This window comes from Pygoscelis adeliae, unplaced genomic scaffold (genome assembly GCF_000699105.1).
Source record: "Pygoscelis adeliae isolate BGI_AS28 unplaced genomic scaffold, ASM69910v1 Scaffold127, whole genome shotgun sequence".
Lineage (NCBI taxonomy): Eukaryota > Metazoa > Chordata > Aves > Sphenisciformes > Spheniscidae > Pygoscelis > Pygoscelis adeliae.
The window spans coordinates 48,636-72,062 of record NW_008825208.1 but is presented as its reverse complement, the minus strand read 5'-3'; the positions used below and the strand labels follow the sequence as shown (position 1 = coordinate 72,062).

At 40.1% G+C, this 23,427-nt stretch overlaps 2 protein-coding genes across 2 annotated transcripts in view; one reads left to right on the top strand and one right to left on the bottom strand.

Moving 5' to 3' along the window:
- LOC103921066 (survival motor neuron protein-like) overlaps positions 1–5,336 on the top strand; it is a 6,346-nt gene extending 1,010 nt beyond the window's left edge. The window contains exons 3-10 of the mRNA XM_009328975.1: positions 13–103; positions 191–316; positions 614–787; positions 1,219–1,362; positions 2,319–2,390; positions 2,925–3,035; positions 3,951–4,036; positions 4,750–5,336. Coding sequence (XP_009327250.1) covers positions 13–103; positions 191–316; positions 614–787; positions 1,219–1,362; positions 2,319–2,390; positions 2,925–3,035; positions 3,951–4,007 — 775 coding nt within the window. The 3' untranslated portion in view covers positions 4,008–4,036; positions 4,750–5,336. The remainder of the gene's footprint in view (positions 1–12; positions 104–190; positions 317–613; positions 788–1,218; positions 1,363–2,318; positions 2,391–2,924; positions 3,036–3,950; positions 4,037–4,749) is intronic.
- Positions 5,337–6,401: 1,065 nt separating this feature from the next.
- NAIP (NLR family, apoptosis inhibitory protein) overlaps positions 6,402–23,427 on the bottom strand; it is a 17,825-nt gene continuing 799 nt past the window's right edge. The window contains 17 exon segments of the mRNA XM_009328974.1: positions 6,402–6,676; positions 6,679–6,717; positions 7,708–7,808; positions 7,810–7,870; positions 8,898–8,984; positions 9,098–9,259; positions 10,205–10,321; positions 11,725–11,821; positions 11,852–11,975; positions 12,327–12,396; positions 15,350–15,477; positions 15,923–16,016; positions 16,550–16,675; positions 17,167–17,218; positions 18,116–18,197; positions 18,668–18,767; positions 20,935–21,517. Coding sequence (XP_009327249.1) covers positions 6,402–6,676; positions 6,679–6,717; positions 7,708–7,808; positions 7,810–7,870; positions 8,898–8,984; positions 9,098–9,259; positions 10,205–10,321; positions 11,725–11,821; positions 11,852–11,975; positions 12,327–12,396; positions 15,350–15,477; positions 15,923–16,016; positions 16,550–16,675; positions 17,167–17,218; positions 18,116–18,197; positions 18,668–18,767; positions 20,935–21,517 — 2,298 coding nt within the window.

Below are 23,427 nucleotides of genomic sequence, written 5' to 3'. Positions count from 1 at the left end.
TTGGCGGTAAAGCGGTCTGTGGCCTCCGCAGAGCGACGACTCGGACGTGTGGGACGACACGGCCCTCATCAAGGCGTACGACAAGGCGGTGGCCTCCTTCAAGGTAAGGGGGGCGGCCCGGGCGCAGCTAGACCCCGGGCTGAGGCCGCCGGGTTGCCTTTTATTGTCTTCCTCCTTTCTTTTCCCGCAGAACGCTTTAAAGAATGGAGAGTGTTCAGAGCCTTCGGACAAACAGGAGCAGCGCCTGGGGATGAAGAGAAAAAACAATAAAAAGAACAGAAATAGAAAGAAGAGCAACACAGTGCCTTTGAAACAGGTCACCGCGCCTGTAAATGCTAGTGGTGCTTGCGTGTTGTACTTCTCTGTGGTACTAAAGAGTAGCTTTTTTATCACCTCGAGAATAACATTCTGGGGTGGGGGAGTAATAGTGTTATAAACCTTATTTATAGATTACATTGAGCAATTTCACTAAATACAAAGGAAGAGCTTCCTGGGAGGGAGTCATCTTTCTCATGGTTGGGACAAAAAGTATTTTAGAAAAGAGCATCTTTCTGCATCTTTCTCTCTGATCACTGGTGTAGGTGTTTACTTGCTGCTCTTCCTTCTGTTGCAGTGGAAGGTTGGTGACAGCTGTAACGCTGTTTGGTCTGAGGATGGTAATGTGTACCTAGCAACTATTGCCTCCATCAATCAGAAGAAAGGCACATGTGTTGTTACTTACACGGGATATGGAAATCAGGAGGAGCAGAACCTGTCTGATCTATTTCCTCCAGCCAGCGATGAAACAGTAAGTAAGTGGGATGGGGAATTTGGGGCGGGTGAGGGACACTTTTTCATTCTTCTGAAAAGGAAAGAGAAAGTGGGAGAATCAGCTTTTTCCAGTATTTCTGGTACCACTGCGGTGTTCAGAGTGAGAATCGGTACCCGATTCCACTGTGAACGGACACAAGCTGATGGAGGGAATTAAACCATCCCCTTACTTCTTGAACCCAGCGTGGAAGAAAGGGAGGGGACAACAAGAAATTCATGAGTGAAAGACAACATAGCTAAAATGGTAAGCAGATAAGATTACGGGGTTATAAAATCTTTCCTGAGTAGGACTGGGAGGGTCAGAGAGAGGGAAGGATGTGGATGGGGTTTTCCAAGCTTTTTCACACCAAAATTGCTTGCTGTAAACTCCTGTTTAGTGCATCTCATAAAAATGTCTTGGTCTTCTAGAATGAAAATGAGACTCCATATTCAACAGATGAAAGTGAAAAATCTTCCCAGTCACCTCAAAACAAAAACAACTGCACAAAAGCAAGATTCTCCCCTCAAAACTTACGTTTTCCCACACCACCAGCAGCCCCAGGCCTGGGAAGGGTGAGTTCAGCCTTATCTGAAATAATTCATATACCACTTTTAAGCCTGGTGTCTGAATTCTGAGACAATAGGATGATATTTATCGTTGTCTAGAAACCAAATAACAGCATTTTGAGAATGGATATACAGATAAGCATGTTAGAACCTGTTGGTATGTCATTTTATAATAATCTGGCCACAGTGTAGCCCTTCTGCAGTGCTGCTGTCTAGTGAGGAAAGCCTTCTCCCTAGCTAACACTTGCTTTGCAATTGCTGTGTAACTTAAAAGAGGGATGTTGTTCCCTGGACTGTGATAGTGCTGTTAATGATAGCACAGGACATTGAAGACAGCAAAAGCAATGTCCAGATGTCATAGAAGCTCCCAGCTGTAGCACCTCTGCTGAATTATGAGGACTCTTCAGTTCTCCTGTTGTTGTAGGAGCCTAAATAATAGTGCGGTTGAATGCAGCATTATGTTTTCTAAATATTACTGTTTGTGCACGATTTCTTTATAAGGTTTCCTTTATATCTTTTTTTATTCATATCAATAGATTTGTATCTAAGTTCATTTTAAAGACATTCACAAGCATAATGGAATTTAGTTAGCACATGCCCCCTGCCACACAGGAGCAGAGAAATTATCTGTTTGCCTGTGGGCAATATTAGATATGTTTGTTCACGTGAGAGTGCAACCACTGACTTCTATTTAGAAAAAAACTTTTTAAAATGCTTGTATTAACTAGAACCCTGTTTCAGCACTGTTTATCTCAGTGGCACATGTAATGTAGGTTTTACTTTTCCAGTCACGGAATGATCCGCAGAAATAGCTACTGTGTGTTATTGCAGTTTCATTAAGTTGCTGGCATGTGTTGTCTTTAGTTTAATGTTTGTGAGTAGCTTCAAATAATTCTTTAAAATAAAATCCTAATGCCTGAAATTTCTTTAATTTTCACTATTCAATTTTTTTTTCAATGTAGCCTGGATCAAAATTCAGGGCACCTCCATCATTTTTATCTTGCTGGCCTCCACCCTTCCTAGCCGGACCACCGGTAAGTGATAGGAGAATGAGGAAGAAAGTGTCAGAGATGAGTACTGGTGATCTCAAGTTTTCTGACGGAATGCGCTCACTGTCTGTGTTTTTAGAACACATTTCTGTGTTGGAGTCTGTATTTTCCAGGTATTTGATAACGCATTCAGTTACAAATATTACAAGAATCTAGTGCACAAGGTCTGGTCTGCGTTCATTTTGGTGATAGTGAAGCTGTTGGTAAGAATGTCAAGAGAAAAATTATTTGAAGAAACTACACCTTATGTTTGATTAACAGCATTTCACTGATGCAGATAAATATTTTCCCCTAATAAAACTTTTTTTTGTACATTCAAGCTACAGGAATCCTATTTCTCCCAGGCTTTGGAAATTACATGTTTTCAGAAAATACTGTCTCATTTGACTCCTTTTCAGAGAATGCATTGGGGATATGTTCCTATTTTTCAGTTTTATATTTTGATCATTTAGAATTGGTTACTAGCTAACCTGGGATATACCCTACTCAAAGACAGACGTTTCCTTTGTGTTTTCTTAGTTGATTCCTCCTCCACCACCTATGAGGCCAGACTCTCCTGAGGATGATGAAGCATTGGGGAGCATGTTAATAGCCTGGTACATGAGTGGTTATCACACTGGGTATTACCTGGTACGTGCTACTTTTGTCTTGAAATGTCTTTGTAATTTTGCTTTTGCGTTGCTGCTGCTGTTTTCAGCAAGAAGTTAGAAAGGGAGGGCTGCTTTTTAGATCTCTTACTCTAATTTGTGATAGCTAAGTTTAAGGGTATTTTGTGTTGTGTAAGTATTCTTGTCCTTGAGTAGGAGTCACATGAGCCAGCATATATGTATAGTCAATGTTGTTTTAGTTCTTTTTTCCACTAGAGGGGTCCCATTAGGTACTTTTATAGCCACTGTTTTATAGCCATTCTGAAACAACCAGTTCTGTCTTTGTGGACAGGTGGAGTAAATCTGAGTATGTTTATTATTCAGTATTTTTCTATGTGTTTTATTTTGAGTATGAGTGGTGGTATCACATTTAGGATCAGATTTGGCATTTTTGCAGAGACTATTCACCAGTAATTGTTTCAGGTGATTGTGAAGGTCCAGCAGGAGCTGTCAGCATAGTTGTGAAAAATCTGTGACATGGAGTATTGATTTCTGTTTTCCTTTGTACACTTATGAAGAAAGAAGATTACAGGAGGAATTAAACTTTGCATTGGGGAAGTTGGAAGGGGGGAATTGGTGCCATAGGGTATCTTCAAAAGACTAGTTTTGGAATTTCTTGCTTCAGGTTATATATAATTGTGGATTGCTTTAATTTACTTCTAATTGAACAAGAAATACAGATTTGAAATTATTCTGTAGAGCCCCTGATTATAAAGAAGACATGTAGTTTGGCTTTTGTCCTCTTTAAACTGCCCATTCTGATTTCCCCAAAGAGTTAAAAGCTGTTCTTGATTTGTAAAGGGCTAACAAAAATTGTTCAAAAATGTTTTTGTTCTGCAACTAAGGCTTTTATTTCCATGTTAGTAAAAACAAGATTGTACTAAATTGTATCCTGTAGGGTTTAAAACAAAGTCGAATGGAAGCAGCACTGGAGAGAGAAACACATGCAAAATAACTGAATATCCATGACTGTTTTGAAGGATTGTAAGTATCGTAATTTTGTGCTAAATGAAGTTACAGTGTTGCTTGACAAATTTGTTTGAAACTACAGTTCATTTTACAAGCTCTCAACAAGTTTTGAGTTCTGTTCAAAAACTGCAAGCTTCGGGACTTCCATCCGCTCTTATGGGTCTCTACAAAGACCACTTCTGCCAGTATTGATCCCTTCTTTGCTTAGCAGCTGCGGAATAGTATTTTCTTGGCTAGAATGAAGGAAAGTATTTTACTGCTCTGATGAGAGGTTTAACTACAGCATCTCTCTACATCAGGATTAACAACACAGCTTACTTGAATTATTAAGAGTTACCTTCTTTGTTTATGAGCTGTTTTGAAAATAAAAGGTTGTTAAGTGCTTTTTGCATCGATGTACACATCTTCAGAAGCAACTGCTTCTTTATACAGATGGGATAGCAGCACGTGCAGCTAAACTTGTTTTCAGGACAAGATCAACATTTCAGTTTGATGTCATTGAGCAATTCTGTTCTCATTGCTTCAGTGCCTGTGCTTTTATTTGAAATCCTTTGTTTAGTGTTCTCCAGTATATTGTTCAGTTCCTTATAGAACAAAACTATATTCTCCTGGGGATTTGTTTTTCTGATTTTCTGTGACAACATAATTTCTGTGCATTTGAGTAATTCTTGTTTGTTTGTTTAAAAACAAAAAGCTCCTGTATACTAATTTTTGCTTCTTTTTTAAAGCCAGGTACAAATCTTTCCCACTGAGAGGTGTATATCACTTATGCACTGATGGTTGATGGTGAAGATGAGAATTTTATCAAGACAGTTAATATTAACATTTTCTTAACATTGAGCTGTCCCTGATAACAAGTAAACAAATAACTTAAGACTAGTAATTATATGTGCATTGAAATGAGCTATTTCTTAAAGACCTCTAGTCAAATGTATTTAGAAAGCACTGTGGCAATAAAATATTTTTTACTTCCCTGAAACAACTTTAAGTCTTTTTAGCACATGATAGATTTAAGTCTTTTAACCCCACATGATAGATTTCATCTCTCATTTTAACACCTCTTGTATTCCTCAGACTTTTTATCTGAATGACAACACCAGAACTAGCGATTACAGTTATTCTTTTAGGAGACAGCTATGGCAGCAATGTATGTTACAGTGGCCACTGGTGGCAATGGCCTGGAAAACGGTATACTATCATTTTAAAAGAGGTATCTTATGGGTCTGATTAGAATCCTGAATATGACAGCTGGATTCGGAAAGGCTCGGTTTTTGTTTCAAATGCTTGTTAATAAAGTTCTACTTTTCAAACTTTGAATTTAGGGGTGTGGTTTGTTTTGGGGTGGTTTTTATTTTTAGCTTCTGTAGACATCTGTCAGTTGGATGAATGGCTGAAATACACCAGAAAGTTTTGCTGTGTGGCCTTTTTCTGAGTACCGTTACTGAAAGCAAATGAGAAAAAGCAGACTGTGGAAAGGTAACGGTAAGTACGGACTTAGATTTCAGACTTTACAATCTTAACTCTTGTAGAGTAGAGGCTGCAGCCACAAAACTAGACAGTAATGTAGTTAATGCCACTGGTTTGCTTTTCAGGGAAACTAGCCAAACATAGGTCTGAACTTTGCTGCATTCAGTTCCTTTTCCTACTGTGGCCGAGTGTCAGAAAATGAGTTTTCCTGCAAATAATTGAGCAAAAAGAGACAGACATAATCTTAACTTCCCTAAGCCACTTTGAAGGCTTTTTCTTAATCATCTAGCTGAAGTAAATTAAGATTGCTTGCAGTGATGCAAAGCTTCTAAATCGGTTGTTCAGCAGCTGTTCATTGCTGAAGATGCACAACTGCCATCTGCCTTAATCAGCTAGTCCTGTGTTAGTATCTGGCATTATGTTACAAAAAGTGGCCTTTATCAGTTTTTAACACTGGTAAAATCTAGCGTCCGATACTATTTTTAGTGCAGTACTTACCATAAAGCGTTTTATGATTTTTATTTCATAAGTGATTCATGTAATTGATTTCATTGCAAGCAAAACAACTGACTAGAAATAATCTATTTTAAATAGGCTTTAAGCAAAATTTTACATTTTTCTTTGGAAGGTAGCACTTGGGTATGATGTATAACCACATTTGCAAAGCAAGTCAGGTTTTCAGAGTTACGTTAATCCTGTCTCCTATTCCTTGATCCTTTTACATTAACTTAACCCTGCTGTAGAAGAGACTGGCATGTTTCATCCTGGTAAAAATTTTACAATATATGTTTATTTGCAATGCAGGTGTATAATTCATAATACAAGAAGGAAGAGAAAAAAACCCAAATCCTAATGCTTTCAAACTTTTCTAGTCTTGAAAAATTGGTGGAAGTGGCAAGACCCATTGCCAAGATTATTTTAAACTCCTAGACTAGGGATGCTGCTCCTTCATGATATCAAACATTTTAAGGTCCTCTGCGTCAAGGAGCCAACCCATCATTACTATTGTCACAAGACCAGGCAAGCAAGAAACGCGCTGGACAAAAGCCGTCACTGTTGATGCACTGGCTTTGATCTGATGTGTGAACATAGGGCTGATGTCCAGCTCTTCTAAAGCAGGCGTGTTATTAAGTGTTCTAATGAAGTTTCTCCAACCAGTTTCTGTAACATCGTGATTTGCTAACAGAGCTTTTCAAGCTTCTGGAAACCTCTACGGTTTGCAACCTGTGCTGCAAAAATAAACAAGACATCAGTAAGGATTTAAAGGTGCTCCAAACCCATATGAAACATGAACAAAAATACAGCAAAGCTGAGGTTTTGCACATTAAAAATAAAACAAAGTTGTTGCTATTAGCTTGAAAAAAGTAAACTTTAACTCAACTCATTTAGACATTTTAATACCTCAGGCTGAGGAGACTGATACAATGGAGGATACTCTACTCAGCATTAATGTGCCTGCTAAAGTAAGAGACAAATGTGTTTTACGAGTGCTCGAATTCCACTCTTACAGAGCAAGGCAAATACAACGCCAGCTTAGGCACCAGTCGAGGTCAGACGCCAGATCAGCTTTGCACAGATGTAAGATACTGAGTTTAACCGTCTCTTTCCTGCCTGTGTACCATATGCTCTTCCATCTTGCCTTATGGTCAGCCTATTTACAAGATGGGACTCTTGTTATCAAGTCACTATTTATACCAAAATGTATGTCAAAAATAAAGAAGGATGGTATGACAGACTTAGCATTTGCTTACAAAAGAAGAAATTTTCCTTAGCCTATGTATGAGATGGTAGTTTTAAGACTATACTAAAGTATTAAATTCAAGAAATATTTTGGTAATACACAGTTTTAACAGCTGGGGCACACAAGCTAATATAACTAGCAATAAAGTTACGAAGCTCTATTTTAAGTCAGTTTTTTTCCATTGATTATTTTTCTTGTAATTTACATTACTTTGTAGAAGACAAGGGGAACTAAGGAGGCATTTCAAAAGAGGTTTCAGCAAAGTCTAGTGTATGAGCCGTCTTGAATACACTTTGATGAGCAACAAATATTTTGGGCTGAGTATAGAACAAATAGGAATAAATGATACCCATTAAAAATGACAAGTAATTTGCAATTGTTGTGATGTATACAAACAGAAGATTAATTTTTCCTGAAGCAGTATCTCCTCTACCCAGAAATGTTACTTCATGTTTGAAGTTCTCTCCTTCAAACTCACTTACTTCTAACAGGCTGTCATCATCCAGACATAGGATAAACGAGAAGCATCTGAGGTGCGGCAGGTGTAGACACTGCTGAACAATCAGTTTGGCTGCAGGCTATTCCCTTCCCTGCAGGAAGGATGAGCTCCTCCAGGTTAAGACCACCACCTAAATTGTATGCTTCAGAGAGAAGAAGATAACCTTTCCTGTTAAGATTAAACAAGTATACGTTTCCTAAACCTTGTAATGCCAATGAGTGGCAGCAGCAGAGCCAAGTGAAAAAACCATTTAGATTCTAGGCAATAGGTAACTATCAGCTTGCTTTCCTCAGGTTCGCCCCTGCCATTGTTGCGAAGGTCGCTTCACTCTGTAACTTAATAGCTTGAAAAGGTCATCAACAGAAAAGGCAGAACTACTTCTCCAGAAAGGGTCTAAGAGGTCTCATGAGTCCTCTAGAGATAAAAGGAATATAAATAATAAAAAATAAATAAAAGGAATCTTCCATGTTGCCAAACTCAAGGGACCCACAGGAAAGAAAAAGAAATTAGGGTAATCCTCCCTTCCCAAAATGCAAGCCTTTTCAACCTTTCCCTGTTCCCTATAGACGTGGCTTTTGCAGGAGGACCATCTTGGCTTTCAGAGGTGCTGAACACCTCTGATTCCATAGTTTAGGTGTAACTTAATAGCTTGAAAAGGTCATCAACAGAAAAGGCAGAACTACTTCTCCAGAAAGGGTCTAAGAGGTCTCATGAGTCCTCTAGAGATAAAAGGAATATAAATAATAAAAAATAAAAGGAATCTTCCATGTTGCCAAACTCAAGGGACCCACAGGAAAGAAAAAGAAATTAGGGTAATCCTCCCTTCCCAAAATGCAAGCCTTTTCAACCTTTCCCTGTTCCCTATAGACGTGGCTTTTGCAGGAGGACCATCTTGGCTTTCAGAGGTGCTGAACACCTCTGATTCCATAGTTTAGGACAGCCATCCATCTCCCTGGGCTCATCCACCTCAGAAGGACATGAACACATGCCCTTCATCACAAACTGCTTTGTGAGACCTGGTTTAACATTCTAGTTCTAGACACTCTCCAGTATCTCAAATGGCATTTAAGCTGTTCAAGGTATTTCTTAAGATCTCCAAAAGAACCTGAAACAATAGTTCTGTCAAATGCAACAAATTACATCAGCCAAAAGGAAAGATATGTACAAACCAAAGATTTCACAAGCTTCCTTGTCATCAAAATATTGGCTTGTAAGATCCAACACTTTGAGAGAGACAAAATTGGGCAGAGCAGCAGCTAGGAGGAAAGAAAAAAAAGTATGCATTTTCATTCTTGGAACATAAAATGAACAGTTTCTCTCAACTATTAAGTTTTAAAAAGTGAATTTTCTGTATTGAAAAAATTCCTACCTAAAGAAAGAAAATCTTGATCTGTCAAAAATGACCTGGTTAACTTGATTTCTTTTAATTTCTTGCATGAAGAAATTGCTGCCAGAAGGGATTCAGCATTGAAGTAGCTGGAGCAGTCCAGGTGAAAAACAGAGAGGTCTTGGACGCTCTTAATAAATTCAACTACAAAACAGTGTTGCAACACTGGAGATTCACTGTATAGTGAACAAAGGTCAAAAATCGAGAAGGTTTTGCTAACTCCACCTGTGAACTTTACTGTGGAAGGAAGCATATTCTATCACAACAAAAGCAAATGAGAGTGAGAAAAAGGTGAACAGGAGTAGCAGCTTGATTCCTCTGTTTACATGTTAAATCAGATGGCCTGTGTTTTATTTTAGAACTAGAATCACGATGGATCATTCTGGCCTTAAAATGCAAACAAGTTGTGCTATAGATTCATTTCTGGTTTCTTTCACACGTGAAAAATATTCTAGTTTTTCAACATTTAGTGGGATTGAAACTCTTTAAACACCTTCCCCCTAAAGTTATTAGTTTTAGGTACATTGTAAAACTCAATCCAATGGCCAGATACTGAGGGTACAGTTCACTGAATGTTGTTGGTTTGTACTGTATGTTTATATTGAAGTAAAGCTGGGTAACATAAAGCTGGGTAGCATACAAAGAATGGGTTATCTAGGGGCCTGGACTGAAGACTAAGCTTCTTCCTGGAATAAGTCAGCTAAAACAGAAGTCACGACCCGTTCATTGACATGTCAGAGCGGCTATGCACATCATCTGGACTCGTCATCTGGACTCAGTTGCCAATTGTGCTCCCTCTCTTCTTCCTCTCTGTGGACTGTGAGTGGTGAGAAGGGAAAATACTCACTCCAGGAAAACAAAGAGCACAGTCCTGCTCATTCCTCCATCCTAACTTATGGAGGTCAACAAAGTTACAGCACTGAAAGGTTCAGCGCCTCTTTTGTTGCTCAAGGTAGAAGCTGTAGGGCAGAAGCAACAGGGAGACAACTCGGAGATGCTACATGCCTGTTAAATGAGAAATTAAAACTGCTACTCAGTATCAGCAAGTGCTAGTGGAATACCTACCTAAAGTTTTAAAGTGCACCTTACCCAGCCTAGAGCTGTTTTCAAGCTTCATTTTGCTCATCAGCAATTTCTTCATGTTACAGAGATTTTTGAAGCCATCAGGTATTGTATCAAATACATTAAAGTTCTCACATTGACTCACTCACAGTTCCTCCAGGCAGAGGAATTTGTCCAAATTTTAAAAAAGTAGTTCTGTGACAAAGCCAGCCAAACATACAATGAAACTGGGTTGATCTGCTTAATCCCTCTGTTCTTCTGACAATTTGCCAAGGTTTTTGTAGCTGAACTTCACTATCTCACATCCTAATGTCTTTGGCTTCCCTTCTCTTGACTGCTGCTTCCTATCCTCCTTGTACCACTGCCCTTCCCTGCCAACCCATCCTTCGCCGAGGCTTCTGCTGCTTGCAGCCTGAGCATACGCCTGGCAGGATCCCATAAATGCACCTGTGCTGCCCAATATTCTTCTATTTTGAAAGCCCAGTGCAGACCCACTCAGATTGCCCCAAGCAGAAAATGCACGTCCGCCGGTGCCTGCTAGCTTGTCCTCCATACTTGTGGCGGCGTGCTCGCCCCCGGCCCGCCTAAGCGACGACCGCCAGTGGGGGTGGCGACGGCTGCATCCAGCTTATGCTGGGCTTCAGGGACGGATGGCAACACAGTAGCCGAGGGCTGTCCCGAGCAGAGACCCGGAGGTGCTGCTGGTGTGCAAATATGACTATGGGTCAATCCTCTTCCTCTGTAAATAGCGGACAGCCCAGGAGCCCTTTGAGCTCCTCTGCGCGGCAGCGGGCTGCACGGCGGGATCTCCCCTGGAGTAGGGACGCCTCTCGCAGTTACTCCTCGAGGTTGAGAGATTCCTTGCCGCAACAGATCCTCGGTAAGTGACTAACAGCATGCTAAACTTTAAAATCTTAGCTGAGAGATACAAAGGATTGGTTGTGCTTATATAATCCTTTAGACATAAACCGTTGACCAAGTCTGGGACTAGGACTGGATCCAGCTGCACCGAGACTCCTCTCTGAGAAGGAGTCTAGAAAGCAAGGGGGTCCTTTCTGAACCTCACGGCTCAACGGGAGGGTCTTCCTGACAGTTCTGTCTGAGCCTGTCCTCTATGCAGTAAATAATCAAGTGTACCTTGCCATTGAATCTTGTTAAACCAGTGTCGCATTTACCACTGAACTTTGTCAACTCACTGTTTTCTATCAATAAAGTGTGTTGTTGCTTCTCTCTTACGAGTGAAGTGCAGTCTCGCTCCACCTGCGACAAGGCTGCACTATCCTCTGCTGAAGTGCAGTTCTGCCTCTGTAGTGACACACACCTCTTAGATCAAAAACCGGTATATCAAGGTCATAATCTGAAATTAGGGACCAGGATGGAAATCTGTTAATGCAGAATGGCTGCCTATCCCCTGAAGCGCATACGGTAGAAAACAACTTTACTATTCATGGATATGGAGCTGTTCACTTGTCAGGCACCAAGGGGAGAGGAAGAAAAAGGGAACTAGAGAGAAAAATTACATTCTGCCAAAATTCAGTGTGCTGTACCTGGCATTTCTTTTTCGTCTATCTCAAGACATTCCACAAAAGACATTGAGAGAAGTAATTCTTGCTCTGTTATGCTCAAGTTAAGATGATGTAAGCTACATTTTTTAAAATGTTCTTCTTACTGTTCAATAGCAGGTCAGATAACTTCTATGAATCCAGGACTGTTTTTCAGCTGAAGTTCAGTATAATCTGAAACAGAAAAGAGTGTCATCAAATTTCTGAGGTCAGCTTCCTGAAGGGAACTGATGTTGCTGAATGTACATTTTAAAAGTGGCATCTTCCCTGTTGTAAGTAGGAAAGGACACACGATGGAGTCTGGTAGATGTCTTCGTATCAGTGAAAGAAAGCTATTAATGTTTTTTTCTTCTTCTTTCATTTTTTGTGCCATGTCATTAAAAAGTGTAAACACAGGAGAGTAATCCTGATCAATTGTTGACATCTCCAGTGAAGAATAGCAAGCACCTATTTCAGATACATTAAATTCTTATTTGTGTTCACTTCCTTGTACTGCAACCTGAAAAATACTGTGTAGAGGCAGCGATTCTGGGTAATCCTGAAAAAAATGCAACTTAGATTTTTGTGATGATAAAAATGAACTTAACAAAATATCTTTGCCTCTTAGGAACTGAGAAATGATTGGGGCACACACAGAGACAGTATTGCTCTCATAAACTACAGAAATAGCAAAGTCCAGATAGCAAAGTCAAATACAGTCAGCTGTCCATTAAACTGGAGTAATAAGAACCTGAGAATTTCTAGATAATGGAAAAAATTGGCATCACTTCTTCTGGGTAATCCCAGTTCCCACAGTTTCTCTTTGTCCTACTCAGTTGGCTTTGCACCCATCTGGTTTAATGTGGGCTTAGTTAGTGTGTAGCAAGTAATCAAGTGATAAACTTGAGCTAAAAAGCTTTGCTGGACTGACCTAGCTCTGTGCAGAGACATGCTTGTATCTCAGTGCAACGATCCCTAGCCCTCCATGGACTGGAAAAAATAACTGGCTTAGATGCAGCACTGTGTCAATAAACAACTGAATTGCCAGGCTTGCAAGCAGGCTCAGAGAGTGGTGAAGACACATTCAGTTGGCACCATGCGGGCAAAGTAGTGTTAAACTTGACCTAAACATCCTTTCTAGACCCACATTAGCTTCCTAAAGAGCCATTGAGTCTCTGCACCATGCTCTCTAAAGCTGTTGGTCTGGCAGGGTTTCTAAGTTCTGGTACAGAGCATCGATTCTGGATAGAGCCAGCTATGTTGTCTGTGCCCATAGTACAGTTTATCCACAAAATAGATAATCTGCCCCAAAATAAATGTGTGGGGGCTGTACTTTGGTATTTCTGAATAGCTGAAATAAGGTAAATGTACTTCTACATCGATGTAATTGTACAGATATGCAGTATATGTATTGCCAAAAAACCCCACAGTAATCTGTTACATCAAATGAAGCAGTACCATTTTATTCTTTGCATATTCAACAAAAGTACAATGAACCCCAGAAATGCTCACTGGCTTTTCCTGCACTTCAGTAAGAGATGACACCAGAGAGCTCCTTTTCTGAAGACTTTGAGACAAGATAGCGTGTATTTATGACATAGCCTGGGGAACTAGGACTTCCTACCAGAAACAGCCCCAGTCACTTTCAGTAAAATGGAGATGTACGTGTTGGTCAATACAAAGAATGAACAAACATCTTCATTAATAAATTGGCAACTATGACTCTTATTGTTCCCTCCACCATTTCAGTACTATGAGGTTTAAAACTATTATTATGCTTTCAGAGCTCTAAAATGTGCTTTTAGTGCCTTCAAAAATTACAAAACGGCTCTACCTGATACGTATATCCCAAATAATTTTGGCATTTCTGGGAGGCAGTAATAGCCGTTTTCAGATTAACAGAAGGCTGCTAAAGAAAGCATCTGGACAGTGCCACTATAGCAAATTTACTTTCAAGTTATCAACTCTGTGCTTGCACATCAGTACTGTTCTGCAGCAAATCAGTGCAAACTCGTTGTGTGTGAACTCTTCCCTCAGAAATCCAAACACATGTATCAAGAAAACCACTCCCTTGAAATGGCCACAGTATTTGGAAAAAAGAGGCATCAGAAGCAAAAGGTAGTGGAAGGTTATCCCAACTTGGTTTCTTTTGTATCTAAAAGCATGTACATATAATATGTAGTATGTGGCTGATATACATTTGCAATTTTCCAAAGCATGAATGAAAAAAAATCATACCATATTGTCACAAAATAATTTAGTTTGCTTATATGCCTTGTCTGCACAGAAGTGACTTTCGCCTGCTAAGGGATTGGTTTATATTCATAATTACAAAAGCAAACTAGCTGCCAGATTCTCTATTATTTGTTGTCCCTATATATGGACAACCCATAAATCCTAACTCAGTTCTTACTTCAATGAAAATTTTGTCTGACTAAGTAAGGCCAAATCCAGAAAACCATTAACAATCCTCTCAAACTAAAATGTAAATTCAAGTGAGGCTGCACAGTACTTACCAGCTCCTACAGAATGTAGGGTTGCTTTCTTTTCAAGATTTGCTTTACAGGGAGTTTGCTAGAACAAAAATAAATCCAGTTATACTCCCGTAAATATTTATTATTCAGTTCAAGCTGGGTTTCTTGTGTACCAGCAAGCACCAGCTGCTACAAGGACAGTTTACAACAGATGCAGTACTAGCTCTGTATTTTTCAACACTAGCAAAATTCTTCTACTCCTCCCAGAAGCAGGACCTCAGCCACAATGCCCTTCTATCTTTATCTCTCTGTCTCTCTCTCCCCCGTAAGCTTCTTCCATCCCAGGGTTTTGCTGCCTGCCTACCAAGGATACAAGGCCCAGCTCTGATATGACACAGATGCATAACCTTGACGCAGGCTGCCGAGAGAAAGCCGTGAGACAGTCTGCAGAGATGCAAGGAAGATACCGCTACAGGCAGAGGGAGCAGGGTGAGACAGGGCGGCTGATGGCTGGAGGACCCTGCCATGTGCCTGCCCAGCAGAGACCCTTCGTTTGCCTGAGCCGGGTGGTGAGCATGCTAATGCTCAGCCTCAGAGCTCGTAACATCCCAGCTATCTTTAGCATGAGTTAGCGAATGAATAATCACTTTGTACTTCTCAGTTGTGTGTATCCTCAAGGTGCCTGAACAAACCAACCCAAGAGAGGAGCTGTGAGATCTCCCACAATAACACGTCCTGCACAAAACCTCTCCATTAGCTTGCTGCAGTCCCACAAATTGGGACTTGGCTTTCCCCCTCCCACGAGCCTCTCTGCAGTGGTCCCTTGGCAGCCCTGTGGTTCCCCTGTCTGTGCCCGGCACCCCGGGCTGGGGTACTTTGCTGCCGACAGAGCAGCCCAGGAGCCCAGGCACTGTTGCACACATTACAATTTGCCAGCAAAGGAAGATTGCTGCTAATTACTGAAAAGCTGATTGCCAGTAGCTGCCCTGCAGAGACGCTTTCTCCACAACTTGGGTCAATGCCTGCAGGCAGGCAGCTGCTGTTTGGGGGTACGTGTTTGAACGCTGCAGGTACCTGAGCCATGGGGCTCAGAAACACCTTTCCAGAGGCAGAGCGGAGCTGCCGCTGCCTGCACCACGCCGACGCAGGTCACATACCCCCCCGGCCGTTCAGCAACCTCTGAAATGCGGTGCATTCAAAAGGTTGTCCGGGAGGAAGAACTGCAATAAGCTGCCTTTGCTGCTCGTTCTGCGCACACGCGTGCAGAGGCTCCCTGTGGCTGGAACTATCATTTAAAATTGGAAAGCACAAAAACTGCTTCACTAACAGCAAATACTGCAGACAAGCGCAAACCTGTGCAGACTGTAATGTTGATGAGATCTCTGGTTGCTCTTCCAGTTGCTCTTCTGGTTGCTCTTCCCAAGTACTTCCAAGCAGTTGGAAATAGAATGGTGTTTTCAAAAGACACAGCAGTTAGCGCAACGCATTGCTTCAATTGCTTACCTTTGGCAGAAAGATGGAACAATTTCACAAACATTCCTTTTGTTTGGAAACTTCTACTGTATTTCTACATTTAAACATTAATTTAAAAAAGGTACAACATCCTATACACTCAAGAAACATATAGTTATTTATATACATTTAAAGTAGTATTAAAAAAACAACTGCAAAAGTATATGGCAACTTCCATTGCACAGCAGGAAATTGTCTTAAGACACTCTGTCACTCACTCAGGGAACCATTTTGCATGTTCTTCCATAGGATCTTCACCTTCTTCCCATTCCTGAAAGCAACCTGCACAGTTGAAGCACTGTACCCTATCGCCTTCTCCTGCAAGCAAGAAATTACACACCTCAAAAATGGACATGTACATAATTTTTCTTCCTTACTAACATGCCAGCAGCATAAAAACTGCAACAATGCAGTCATTTCATGAGTTTACTTCAGTGGCCTCTACCTGTTACTGGAATCACATGCTCTTTAAATCATGAATAATAAAAATTAAATCAAGGAAAATAAAATGCCACAGAATTGAGAGATGTGCCATTATTGTCCTTTTAGTAGCACCAGAAAAATGAATATACAAGTGCCCAGATAAGTGCTTTCTCCTTTCTAAAAACATATCCTCCTTGCAAGTCTTTGCTCTGGCTTTCACCTCAGACGGGGTCATTCTGTTTCGATTCCCTTGCTCCGGCTTTTGCAAAAGCCATTCTGATTTTGCAGCTGCATTACTCTCCTTACTGAAAGCTAAAGCAAGATTTTAATGAGGTACCCGGACTATCTTGAACCTCTGTCCCACCTGCATTGGTAAGTGGATCTTTTACTTGTCCTGTGTTTATATAGCTAACAAACTTGGCTCAAATCTGTATAAAAAAACCCGGCTTTAGCAAGAGCAGTGGCTTCCACATGGGCTTCTGCTGGCCAAGTTTTAAAAGAGTCCAGTCGAACTCCTTCATCCTCAAAGATGTTCAAGGCGAGATCGCCTTTGCAGCCAAAGATATTTGATTAGTTAGGAAAGCTTTAGCCTGCTATCCAATTCTCCAAAGCAGGGACAGAACTAGATTGCAAATATCTCAGGCTTACAGCAAAGCAAAAACGCTACTGCAGAACCGTATCTTTCAGGTAACTATAAATGTATATTCTTGATTTATAGTACAGATGAAAATCTCTGGTTTTCTTTCAAAGCCTTCAGGTTTCATTTATTTTTCACATCTCTTACACAGGCAAATGCAAGAGAGAGAGATCTACTTCAGCAGCACGTTTTATACTTAGCTTCTATAGAGAACAAACTTTTACTTATGTTAAAAATTTTGGAAATACAGAACCAATAATCTTTCACACATGTAATCTTGCTTAAAAAAAAAAAAAAAACAACAGTCTGGAGCAGCTTTCATTGTTAATGGTGACGTACAATAAAAATATGAAGGCATTAGTTTCTAATGAAAAGCTAAGTCAGTATATTCTATTTTTTTACCTGTTGCAGTAGGTAGATTCCCCTTGATAAAGGAAGCAGTGAAATGCCTCCTCTAAGTGGAAAATTAAAAATTAATATTTATTTCTATTATGCGTTCTATTTTCATTTCACACTTCAGCTAAATGAAAGAAATAACTATAACATACAAACAGGGCTAGTACTAAGTATCAACATTTTAAATGCTTTCAGTTTGAGAGAGGGAATTTTCTGAAACAGACCTGACTAACGACAGTTACTATTAATGAGAAGAAATGGCTCTCCTCAGACAGTAGCAGCTCTAAAGAAAGAAGGATAGCACTGATGCTCTTAAGATATCTGAGGTGGTGTTTTCCAAGCAATACTTGCAGTCCTCTCATCTTACATCAGCTAATGGGTTTAGCTTCCAGATTTTTTGAGATTTTTGAGGCATAGGAGTTTTAATCACGAAAGATCTTACATACGTTATATTTTTTCTGTTGAAAGTAAGTCCCCCCCAAAAAGATGAAGTCACACAAGAAGAGCTGGCAGGGTAGAGTTCACCTAACCTGACTTCAGCCATGCAGAAGTGCTTAGTTTAGCATACTCGCCTACAATCTTCCTAATAATCAATAAATATGTGTAGGTGCCATAAGGAGTTAATTCAACCATCTGCCTTCAAGTTTCGAGTAGGATAAATGCCAATTAGAGGTATGTGGCTTTTCATCAATGGACTACCTAGGTACTGCCCAGGCAACCTGCTTGGACACACATATCAAGGTAAACTTAAGATGAAACAAATGCCACCTAGAGTGCATAATGTTAATTGCATATGCAGTTATATACAGCTTTTGGGTTGTTGGGGTTTTTTTAGGAGAAAGAGGGTGGAAATCAAGATCAAGGCCTAATTTGCCTATCTTCAAGTCCCAGATAGCGTCTCCTTGGGGTGTATTCCATGATAAAGGAAGAATGAAATAACAGATTATAAGATTACCACCACTCCAAAAAATCCACTGTAGGTTTCAATGTACTTTTTAATTTCCTCACTTGATTTCTTACTTTGAAGGAATTCACACCTATAAAAAACCCAAAACATTATTCCTAAGCATTAATTCCAATTAAAATTCTGGAAGCAGTGTTTCAGTTATTAAGAGGTGCATACTCAGGATTTTTCACAACAGAAAGACAATGAAACAAAAGCAAACTTTTTGGTGCTGTCAGCATTGTTCATGCAACATAGTGACTATCTGAGAGAATAATCAGCTGGCTTTTGCTCAATGAAAAGCCCCTGGGAGATCTCTAGAAAGTATGTAAAACAATATATATAGAATAATTATAAGGTTAGGGGCAGCAGACTTATACTGTTCAGTTCTCAGAAATAAGGATCTGCTGAAATCAATTATCTGAATATAACAACCTTGAAGACAAATATGTGGGGTTTTTTTGTTTGCTTTCTGGCATCATTGCTGAGGTAAAAAAGAGATATCAAAACAAATCAACCTTTTTGTACATATAGAAATATTTCTACGACAGTCAGTCAACTTACTCAGGAAACTATTTAGCATGTTCTCTCCAAGGATCATCACCATCTTCCCAATTTCCCACACATCCACCACAAGCAAAACACTGCACTGTATCTTTCTTGCCTGCATGTAGAGAGTTACAGATCTCAGAGATAATCACACATTTGTGTGTTTTACTTCCTCACACTCCAGCCACCTGGTCACGACTATACCAGCCTGTATCGTTGGTCCAAAATTTGTAGCTCAGGGAAGCCTTTTTCGTAGATTATAGCAACTGAAACTAAAAAGGTTTACAAAACTGCTTAGATTTCCATTTCATTTCAGTTGGGTCAGTCTGGGTCTAAACTTGGTGAAGATCCAAAAGTCAAAATATAAGGTAGATCTTTCCATCAAAATAAAACTTCAGAAATATCTGAGAAATTGTACAGGCTTGATAGAATAAACATGTCTTTTTTTGTTGGCTATTTTTTTGATTTTGCATTCTAGCTAGTCAGTTTATTTGTAAAAGCTAAGTAAATGAACAATTCTAGAAACCAATGGAATAAGATGGGAGAACTAGAATTTCTGTCTCTAAGTTAACATATTGATAGTCAGCATAAACGTGATGGAAGAAAGACAGGTCAGCCAAATGCTGTAATGCCAGTAGATAAAATATTTAGGGAGAATTGAGTAAACAGTGCTAGAAGAAAAAGGAATATCAGATCTTAATGATATCTTAGAACAAAATCAAACTAACCAACAAAGAGCAAAGATTTTCTACAGACTGGAATTTCAGGCATCTATTGGAATAACACAGTTCTTGGTCCATATTACCAGCCAACCAACCAGGATGACAAAATTGAGTACGTAATGCTCAAAGAAATGAGAGAGGCACTGTGGGCAAGAAATAGAATTGTACCCAGTGACTCCAGTTATCCCCCAGGTGGACTGCACGCATAGCACCTTGAGATGCAAAGTAGAGACGACTTTTTTTTTTAGAGTCTTTCAGGCATAATCTCATGGGGCAGCTGGTTACCAAGTCTGCAAGGTGATGTGACTTGGTATTGAGAAACGCACTGGGAAGAGCTCAAAGTCTCACGGTGGAAGTGTTGCTGTGTAACCATGATTGTAATTTACCTAGATGCAACATCCCACACAGAAACAGGGAACCTACTAAGGCTGTGTTAAACTTCGAAACCAGGAACTATGTAAAGGTAAGGAAGCTGAAATGGCTGACTAAATACAACCAACCAACCAACCCAAAAAACCCACCAAACCCAAAACCCCCCAATAACTCTTACAGGCATTTGAGAGTTTCCTGAACGATGTTTTACTGGAAGTGCAACACCACTACGTGCTATTTATTAGAAAAGACTTACGAAAAGTTACAGGAAATAAGTATGCTGATAGGAAAATAAATCAGATATTACAAGAATTAAGAAGGTATCATTCAAAAAGCTGAAGCTTTTGAGCAAAGAAAACAGAGGGCTCAAAAGCTCTCGTAGATGAAGTGTGAAAATAAAATCAGGCAGGCTGGAGAAAAAAAAAAAAGTCCAAGAGTAACAAGCTAAAGGAATCTAAACCTTCTTCCAGATAGCAGGAACAAAAAGCCAGTGAAGAAAGCTGGTAGAGCCAACTGCTAACCAGGCTGTAAAAGAACCATTCAAAGGGGACAATGCAATTGCAGAGGACTTGAAGTGACATTCTCTGCAATGTTTGCATTAACGTTCACTGCAGAAGAATTCAGGGAGATTCCCATTGTCTAAACCAGGGGGGGCATACAGCAGAAAGTGGATCCAAAATCAAAGCCATTATGCAATAGATTATGGCTGAGTGGGGACAACATAATGCCAATCTTAAAAAAGCAGTCTGCACCTCTGGGGGAGAGGAAGAGACATCAGATCCGTAAGCCTGGCATCTGTTACAGACAAATAAGCAGAAAAAACTATTAATATGCCACTGTACAAACCCACAGTTAATCCACATCTTAAACAGTGCATGTGATTGAGGTCCCCTCAACTCAAAAAATACTGTATTAGAACAGGAAAAGGTGCAGGGAACAGCAGCAAGGACGATCAAAAATGTGGAACACCTTCCGCATGAGGAACAGTTGAGTTGCCTATCATCTTCAGCCTGGGAAAGAAAGTATTTATGGGGGATACAGTATATTACAAAATGATGAGCGGCGTGAAAAAAACCATTTTACCCATTCAAGTATTGTAAGTAGACATTTTATATGTCTACTGTAATGTAATGTAAGCACATTTTATAAATCAGAACAGAAACCCCTCCAAGCATCGCTTCCAATTACCTGTAAAGAAAAACCCAGCTCTGGCAAGCAAATCGGGCTTCGTTCCTTTGGCGTAGAATGGCCACCCACCAAAGGACTGCAGCCTCGCATCCTCCGTGCTGTACCTGCGGGCGTGCTCTGCTGGGTTCTTCTCCAACTTCTGAACACACATGTCGTACTTTGAAATATCACCCACCTCTTTGCCCAGGACAAATTCACAAGTGGGACAAAATTTCTTGTGCTGTTCGTATGGGGTACATCTAACCTTCATGGTGAATAAAACCAATCCACAGCAAAAACACTGCACGCTGGATTTAACAAGCGTGTGCTAAAACCCAGCAGCTGCCATTTCTGTCAAAGACCATGATGAATGAGATGTATAGGACAAGAGGGACTTTAACCTGTGGTGTTCATTTCTCATGGTAGGGTTGTAACTGTTCTGCAGCTGTTCACGGACTTCTTGGAATTCTGCCTCCATGACTTTGGCAAGCTTGTGAAAATCAAAGGCTGCATGTGGGAAACAAGCTTGCAATGCAGAAGGATTCAGCTCACGTATTTCATTGTCACTCGTCTCCACTGTAGGGTCCTCTTTGGCAGACATTTTCTGAAAAAAGAAGGAAGACTACCAAATTATATTACCTGCATCTTTTAGATAACATTGTCATCACCTCTGTTACCTTAATAACATTGTTTCTACAGTTTATAAACACTTGATTTCACCTTACTAGGAAGAGATGAGGTAACTGGAGAGTTGCTACAAAGAAGTGTATTATAAATCTGACTAGCCAAACTGAGACTTCTGCTAGCTCTGATAGACCACAATGACAACAGCAAGTATCCTGAAGCATTTACAACCAGAACAGAGGGAAAAAAGAGACATAAACAGGTGAGATTTGAGCAAGATGACACAGATCAGTGGCAGATCTAAGAGCTTCATCCTGTAGCTTGAAATCCTAGAATAGCCTCGGTAAACCAACACACCTCTGTCACCTCAATTCTTCCATCTCAAAGCCATGACTGAATGTTGCTAGCAAACTTTGAATTTCTCCTTAAATTAGGAAAAAAACTGAGGTGACAAAACATACAATGCCAAATGGAAGATAGGAAGTAGAAGTGAGAAATAGAGAAAAAAAGCAAAGAAAGCTATTGTTCTATTGCAGTATTTTAAAATTTCAACTGTTTTCAGCGTAAGTAATGACTAGCAGGAGTTGCATGAAAAGGAACTGGGATTTCATAATCTCAAAATGAAATTAATTTGGTAATGAAATTTATTGCCAAACTTACACTGCCAACACTTCTCTCTAGTAAAGTGGTTTTATTAAGTGTTTGGTATTTACACTAGTCTTCTCAAATATAGCTTATCTTGTAGAAGTAATAACTTTTTGTTATTAGTACTGTGGTACGACAACTGTAGAAACTATTTTGCTATGCGACAGTTCAGAACACAGCAAACATGTCTACAGTTCATATGGTTAAATCATGCTCCCCCCCGCCTCCAAAGAGCATTGCTTTGTTTTCTCAAATAATTGAGGGATCTTAAGAGATTTACAACATTTACCAAACAAATTAATCCTTAAGAAAGTGATTCTAAATCCAGAATCTCCAACCTGTTTTTTTTACTCTTTTTCACTGGTTATAAAAATCACATTCTCCTCTCACAGGAAAATGTGTGCTAAACAATTTAAGTGCTTTCAAATCCCAAGGCATAAAGTGCTGCAAAAGCCATGAAAGTCTTCAAGGTCTATTATATTTTGAAAAATTACTTTCATGAATTGCACTATGGGCACCACATTTATTTTTCCTAAATATGGAAACGTGATTCTCATTCAAATTTGATGACTTTTAAAATAACATTCCTCTACTCTCATTCCTTCAGCCAGGAGTCTGCACAATCCAGTCATGCTTCAGAGTCACTACTTTATGGCATTTTTTCACCCATAAGGTACATCACAATCTGGAATTAAAATTGTTCCTCATATTGCATGAGACAGACCAGGATGCCATGTAAGTTCTTTGGGAGTTGTGGTTGTTATACAAAACTGAACCCAGACATTTCTTTTACTCATTGTGGTGGGTTGACGCTGGCTGGATGCCAGGTGCCCACCAAGCCGCTCTATCACGCCCCTCCTCAGCTGGACCGGGGAGAGAAAATAGAACGAAAGGCTCATGGGTCAAAATAAGGACGGGGAGTGATAACTCACCAATTACCGTCACGGGCAAAACAGACTCGACCTGGGGAAATTAGTTTAATTTATTACCAATCAAATCAGAGTAAGATAATGAGAAATAAAACCAAATCTTAAAAACACCTTCCCCCAACCCCTCCCTTCTTTCTGGGCTCAACTTCACTCCCGATTTTCTCTACCTCTTCCCCCTGAGCAGCGCAGGGGGATGGGGAATGGGGGTTGTGGTCAGTTCATCACACATTGTTTCTGCCGTTCCTTCCTCCTCAGGGGGAGGCCTCCTCACACTCTGCCCCTGCTCCAGCGTGGGGTCCCTCCCACGGGAGACAGT